This window comes from Protobothrops mucrosquamatus, unplaced genomic scaffold (assembly GCF_001527695.2).
Source record: "Protobothrops mucrosquamatus isolate PMUCROS unplaced genomic scaffold, P.Mucros_1.0 scaffold5913, whole genome shotgun sequence".
Taxonomy (NCBI): domain Eukaryota; kingdom Metazoa; phylum Chordata; class Lepidosauria; order Squamata; family Viperidae; genus Protobothrops; species Protobothrops mucrosquamatus.
Window position 1 is genome coordinate 12,037 of NW_015391753.1, and position 6,595 is coordinate 18,631.

The window sequence follows — 6,595 nt, forward strand, 5'->3', positions numbered from 1 at the left end:
TCTTTATCCCACTTTTATTATTTTCATAAGTAACTCAAGGCAGCAAACATACCTAATAGTAAAAGGGATGAAAATGATAAAAGTCAGGAGCTGCAGTTCTCTTTCTTAGATCACAAAAAGGGATCCCTTTTGCTCAACTGGGGTAGCCAGGATTTTGTTGTTGTTGTTCTTAATTGCGAAGTCATGTCCGACCCATCGCGACCCCATGGAGAACATTCCTCCAGGCCTTCCTGTCCTCTACCATCTTCTGGAGTCCATTTAAGCCCACGCCTCCTGCTTCAGTGACTCCATCCAGCCCCCTCATTCTCTGTCGTCCCCTTCTTCTCTTGCCCTCCATCTTTCCCAGCATCAGGCTCTTCTCCAGTGAGTCCTTCCTTCTCATTAGGTGGCCAAAGTACTTGAGTTTCAACTTCAGGATCTGGTCTTCTAAGGAGCAGTCGGGGTTGATCTCCTCTAGGACTGACCGGTTGGATCGCCTCGCAGTCCAGGGGACTCGCAGGAGTCTTCTCCAGCACCAGAGTTCAAAGGCCTCCATTCTTTGTCGCTCAGCCTTTCTTATGGTCCAACTTTCACAGCCAGACATTGCAACTGGGAAAACCGTGGACCAGGAATAAGGAGACTTTCTCCCTGGCTGTTCCACTTGCCCTTGTTCGATCTTTGCCCTGACTCTCCAATCTCTCCTTCCAGACCCAAAACGCTCAGCTGCAAAGGCAAGGAAGTGGAGAACGTCTTCACCATCCAGACCGTGGAAGATGCCAACCGGGTGGTCAAAGTGGCCACTGGCAAAAACGCCGTCGTGGTGGGAGCTTCTTTCCTTGGTGAGCAAAAGGCTGTGTCGACGGCCTCGGAAGCTGAGCTGATTTGTAATGTGGTTTCTTTAATCTGAGCTTAGTACGCCGTAGGAACCAACGGTTGTGGTTTACTACCTAGGGTCTACGGCTTAGCATGCAAAGCAAATCCTGCTGCTTGTAGTTTATTGTACAAACCGTGATTGATGGTTTAGTTAGTACAATGTGTGAACATTGGCCAAATATCTCTTGAAAATTAAACTCCGGCCCCAAGATGGAGATGTGTGTGGGGGGGTTCCCCATCAGTTCTTTTTTTTCCTTGTTTCGCCCAATTTGACTTGTTTCAGCAGCCGGGTTGTTTTGTATCAAGCAAGGAGGCAGCTGCTAGATATTGCTTGATACAGGCAGATTAACCCCACGGAAGGGTTTCATGCAAATTACTTTAATTCATCGGGCATCCTCAAGACATTAACTTACAGTTACTGTAGAGATTCTTCTGAAATACATGTCATAATCTGGACCCATCACGTAGGTAAAAAAAAGATAGCTTCTTCTATACCAGTGGTGGCAAACCTATGGCACGGGTGCCAGAGGCGGCACTCAGAGCCCTCTCTGTGGGCACGGGCGCCGTCGCCCCAGTCCTAGACCCTCAGCTGGGTTTTATAAAACCTTTTCGCTTTAGTCCTCCGCCGCTGTGTGCAAAAAAAAAGGTTCAATCAGTCAATTTCAACTTCTCGTGGGAAAAAAAAAGATCTTGCAAAGTTGGAATTGATTGATTGAACTTTTTAGTCCCACCCAGTCTGCCGTTACCACCGCAGCCATGCCCACCCAATGGGCCACGCCCACCCAATGGGCCACACCCACCCAATGGGCCACACCCACTCGGCACTCGATGATGCATAAGTGGGTTTTGGGTTGCAGTTTGGGCACTCGGTCTCTAAAAGGTTCACCATCACTGTTCCATACTAATGAAGCAAACAGATGTCGTGGCTGGACTTCATAGAGACCTCGCTGACTGGCACGTAGCCAGGAAGTCTGGTAATTAAAGAGAAGTCCCTCCCAGTGGCCAGTCCAAACACAGATATGGCCAGGTAACATAAACTACATTACCCAGAAGGCTATCCCTTAACGGGGCTGTTCTTAATTCCTAAGACAGTTATATACTCTTAAGGTGACCAATCGTCCTCCTTTAGGGAGGACAATCCTTCTTTTGTAAGTTTTGTCCTCTCTCGAAAAGTGTCCTCCTACATGTCATCCTTTTCGATATTTGAAGACAAATCTATAAATCTCCGTATTCGATCGATGCCGATCTGATCCCTTGCGTGTGATGTGACGTATTTGTATTTGACATGACGATTCGTCAAGGCTTGGTACAGTGCGGCGAGACGCGATTATGAGACGCATGCGCTCCGCACAGGAGAATTGTTTTGAGAGAGTTGCGCCGCGCGCAAGAGTGCGCCGCATGCAAGTAGCTTTGTTTACTTCTTACCGAAACACGACATGGCGCGCACACACACACACGCATTAGTCTCACTTTTTTTCTTCAATTTATTTGTGTCCTCCTTCTCGTTGTAAAAAAGTTGGTCACCTTAATATTCTGACTGGCACACGGGTCTTCTGCCTTTGCGCTGCACCAAGCTGCAGGATCCCCACTCGTTGTGGGTCTTTCTGACGGAGCCTTCCTAACCCTCCTGCTCCGTCTGCCGTTTTGCAGGGATGGAGGTGGCCGCCTACCTTTCGGAGAAGGCTCACTCGGTCTCGGTGGTGGAGCTGGAAGAAGTCCCTTTCAAGAGGTCCTTTGGGGAAAAGGTTGGGCGAGCCCTCATGAAGGCAAGGCAGCTGCCCGGAGGGGGCCTTTGGGGAGGGGCGAGCCTTATTTTGAGGGGCCATTTGGGAATGTTTTTCAACCTTCTCTCCCCCTCCTCTCCCCTCGGACAGATGTTTGAAAACAACCGAGTGAAGTTCTACATGCAGACTGAAGTGTCGGAACTGCGGGAACAGGAGGGCAAGGTAGAGCCGGATGGATGGAATGGATGGAAACTAATCAAGGAGAGATTAAGGAGAAACTTCCTAACACTGAGGACAATTAACCAGTGGAACAGCTTGCTTCCAGAAATTGTGGGCATCACTGGAGGCTTTTAAGAAGAGACTGGATAGTCACCTGTCTGAAATGGTGTAGGGCAGGGGTAAGTAACCTTGGCTCTTTTATGACTCATGGACTTCAACTCCCAGAATTCCTGAGGCAGCTATGCTGGCTCAGGAATTCTGGGAGTTGAAGTCTATGAGTCATAAAAGAGCCAAGGTTGCCTACCCCTGGTGTAGGGTCTCCTGCTTGAGCAGGGGGTTGGACTAGAAGACCTCCAAGGTCCCAGTTCTGTCCTGATTGAATTGAATGGAGTTTAGCAAGGCTTTGGGGCCCCTCAAGACCCTCCATTGAGCCTCTGGTTGGAAGAGGCAAGCCAAGGGGGGGAGGCCAGTCTCTTTGCAAGCTTTGGAACAAGTAGCCAAGTGAAAAAGGCGGGAAACTTGCATTTCTCCTGGGGAGGCCAGCTCTGTAGACAGGATGCCCGGTTCATCATCTCTGCCACCTCCTGTTTCTTTGGGGAAAATATGAATGTCAAGAAGAGAATTGGGCCCTTCCCATCTTTGCCAACGGTCTTCTAGCACTTCCCCAACCTTGCCCCCCTCCCATGTGGACATGACTTGACTGCCCCCCCCATCAGCCACAGCCCCTGCAGCCAATATCCCCCAATACCCTCCGCTGGACTCATTTTGAGAGCTTAGGATTCTGCCCCTGCACAGAGTGAGGAAGGCCATTGTGGTGGAGGCAACCGGTGACTTCCTTGGACCCGGGCAGGCATGGAGGAGGGAAGGGGAGGGAAAGGAAGGGGAGGGGAGGCTGACGGACCGTCTTGCCTTATTCTGTTTTCAATTGCCCGGAGCTTGGAAGGTGGCCAGGATCTTTCAAACAGGATCTTTCTGTTGGAAACAGCCCAGCCACATCCATCCACCCAAGGAGGGGTGGGACGTCTCTCCCACCCAGCAGTGCCTTGTTTTTCTGGCTTCGGGGGTGTCTCAAACAAATCAATTTGGCGTTGTTGTTTTTTTAATTGGCTGCATTTTATCTTTCCCCAAAGCTAAAAGAGGTGGTGCTGAAGAGCGGCAAGGTTCTTCGGTCAGATGTCTGTGTGATCGGCGTAGGTAAGTTGCTGGAGAGCTTTGGGGGCCTGGCCTGGGGCAGGGGTAGGCAACCCAGGCTATTTTATGACTCGTGGACTTCAGCTCCCAGAATTCCTGAGCCAGGATGGCTCAGCTTGGAAACCTCTCCCTTTCCCCTCAGCATGGCTGGCTCAGGAATCCTGGGAGTTGAAGTCCACGAGTCATAAAGAAGCCAAGGTGGCCTACCCCTGCCCAAAATGCCTGAATTTTGATCACGTGACTGTGAGGAAAAAACATTTAAATATTTAAATCAGGGTTCTTCAAACTTGGTCCTTTTATGACTCGTGGACTTCAACTCCCAGAATTCCTGAGCCAGCATGGCTCAGCTTGGAAACCTCTCCCTGTCCCCTCAGCATGGATGGCTCAGGAATTCTGGGAGTTGAAGTCCACGAGTCATAAAAGGGCTAAGGTTGCCTACCCCAGGTCTGGGGGCAACCAAGGTCAAGATGGCACCAGGACTGCACAATCAAAGTTCGCTCTCTCCATGTGTCACATGCTTTGGTCAGTTGTACTTGACCTCTTGGATAACCTCCTGGGGATGTCCCTGACTGCTCCTGTGTTTTGGAGAGCCTTCCTTGACCCTCCCCACAACGACAGCCCCTATTTTAATCATACAGCTCTGTCTGTCCACCAGGGGGCAGCACATAGCTGACAGTTGCTGCGTTTGACAAAAAGTTGGAATCAAAAGTTGGAATTGAGATTGCCGGGAGAAATATCAACAACCTAAGATATGCAGATGATACCACTCTAATGGCAGAAAGTGAAGAGGCTCTTGATGCGGGTGAAGAAGGAGAGTGCAAAAGTGGGCTTGAAACTCAACATTAAGAAAACCAAGATCGTGGCATCCGGCCCTCTCAATTCTTGGCAAATAGATGGGGAAGAAATGGAAGTAGTGACAGATTTTATCTTCCTGGGCTCCAAGATTACCACAGATGGGGACTGCAGCCATGAAATTAAAAGATGCTTGCTCCTGGGGAGGAAAGCTATGGCAAATCTAGACAGCATACTCAAAAGCAGAGACATCACCCTGCCAACAAAAGTGCGTATAGTCAAGGCCATGGTTTTCCCAGTTGCAATGTATGGCTGTGAAAGTTGGACCATAAGAAACGCGGAGCGCCAAAGAATGGAGGCCTTTGAACTATGGTGCTGGAGAAGACTACTGCAAGTCCCTTGGACTGAAAGGCGATCAAACCGGTCAGTCCTAGAGGAGATCAACCCCGACTGCTCTTTAGAAGGCCAGATCCTGAAGTTGAGACTCAAATACTTTGGCCACCTAATGAGAAGGAAGGACTGACTGGAGAAGAGCCTAATGCTGGGAAAGATGGAGGGCAAGAGAAGAAGGGGACGACAGAGAAGGAGGTGGCTGGATGGAGTCACTGAAGCAGTAGGCGTGAGCTTAAATGGTCTCCAGAAGATGGTAGAGGACAGGAAGGCCTGGAGGAACATTGTCCATGGGGTTGCGATGGGTCGGACACGACTTCGTAATTAACAACAACAAGATTTTTGGATGGGGGACCATCTGGAGATTCTAGGACTGTGACTGAGCTGGAAGGAAAACTATGGCAAAATACTTCTGTATGGTTGCCCAGAAAATTGTCCCTGAAGTAAGTCACAGGACTCAGTGAGCAGAGCAAGAAGAGAGATTATATCTGGCACCGGCTGGTTCACAAAAACTGAGGCAATAAATGAGACAAAGAGACCAGAGATGAAGAGAGGCAAACCACCATCTTGATGCCAAGAAGTCTACATGAAATACCCACCTGTTGTCTGAAAAACACTTGTGTTTGTGGAAAAGAGAAAAAGTGAGAAAGTAAAGTTTTATCTATGACAGAGACATCCTTGCACAATATAATTATTTGATGTGACGGAAACCGGGGTCCACTGAAGCCATGAGAGAGTATGAGAAGGAAGTGATGGCCTGACGGGGAGCCCAAAGAGTGGAGGACTTTGGCAGCAAGGCAGCATCGGGATAAGGGCCGGGAGACGCTCAAGGATGCTTTACTTTATTCATTTAAAGCATTTTAATTCGCTTCCACACCAAAAAGCCAGAATGTTCTACAGGCCACCAAAGAACAACCACCACCTAAAGATAGTTACGAGCTAAAAATTGTAACTTGGAAGGGAAATAGGAGGAGGAGGGAAGAGGGGAAAAAAATCTTACAACAAAGCACCAATTAGTAATTGGGACTTAAAATTGTATTATTTCCAGTTTATATGGATGGTCTATCCTTGTATGATTTATAAAGCAGATGGTGTTGTCAAGGGTAATTAGCACTTGGTAATGGTCTTTTCTGTGGTTCAGATAAATGGGGCTGGGAGCCAAGAGTCCCTCCCACTGTTAATGCCCCTCTTATCTTTGGTGCAGGAGCCACGCCAGCCACCGGCTTTTTGAAGCAGAGCGGCGTTCATCTGGACTCCAAAGGTTACATCGTGGTGAACAAGGTAGAAGCAGCCAACCAGGCCGAAGAGGGAGGGTTGCTGGTCAAACACTGGATGTTTTATTTTATTTTATTTTATTTTATTTTATTTTATTTTATTTTATTTTATTTTATTTTATTTTATTTTATTTTATTATTTTATTTTATTTT

At 48.3% G+C, this 6,595-nt stretch overlaps 1 protein-coding gene across 1 annotated transcript in view; it reads left to right on the plus strand.

Moving 5' to 3' along the window:
* Positions 1-6,595, plus strand: part of LOC107300004 (apoptosis-inducing factor 3-like) — a gene marked incomplete at both ends in the record, with an annotated part of 22,869 nt that overhangs the window by 12,031 nt on the left and 4,243 nt on the right. Inside the window, 5 exons of the mRNA XM_015829347.1 lie at positions 688-818; positions 2,503-2,618; positions 2,727-2,798; positions 3,926-3,989; positions 6,373-6,449. Coding sequence (XP_015684833.1) covers positions 688-818; positions 2,503-2,618; positions 2,727-2,798; positions 3,926-3,989; positions 6,373-6,449 — 460 coding nt within the window. The remainder of the gene's footprint in view (positions 1-687; positions 819-2,502; positions 2,619-2,726; positions 2,799-3,925; positions 3,990-6,372; positions 6,450-6,595) is intronic.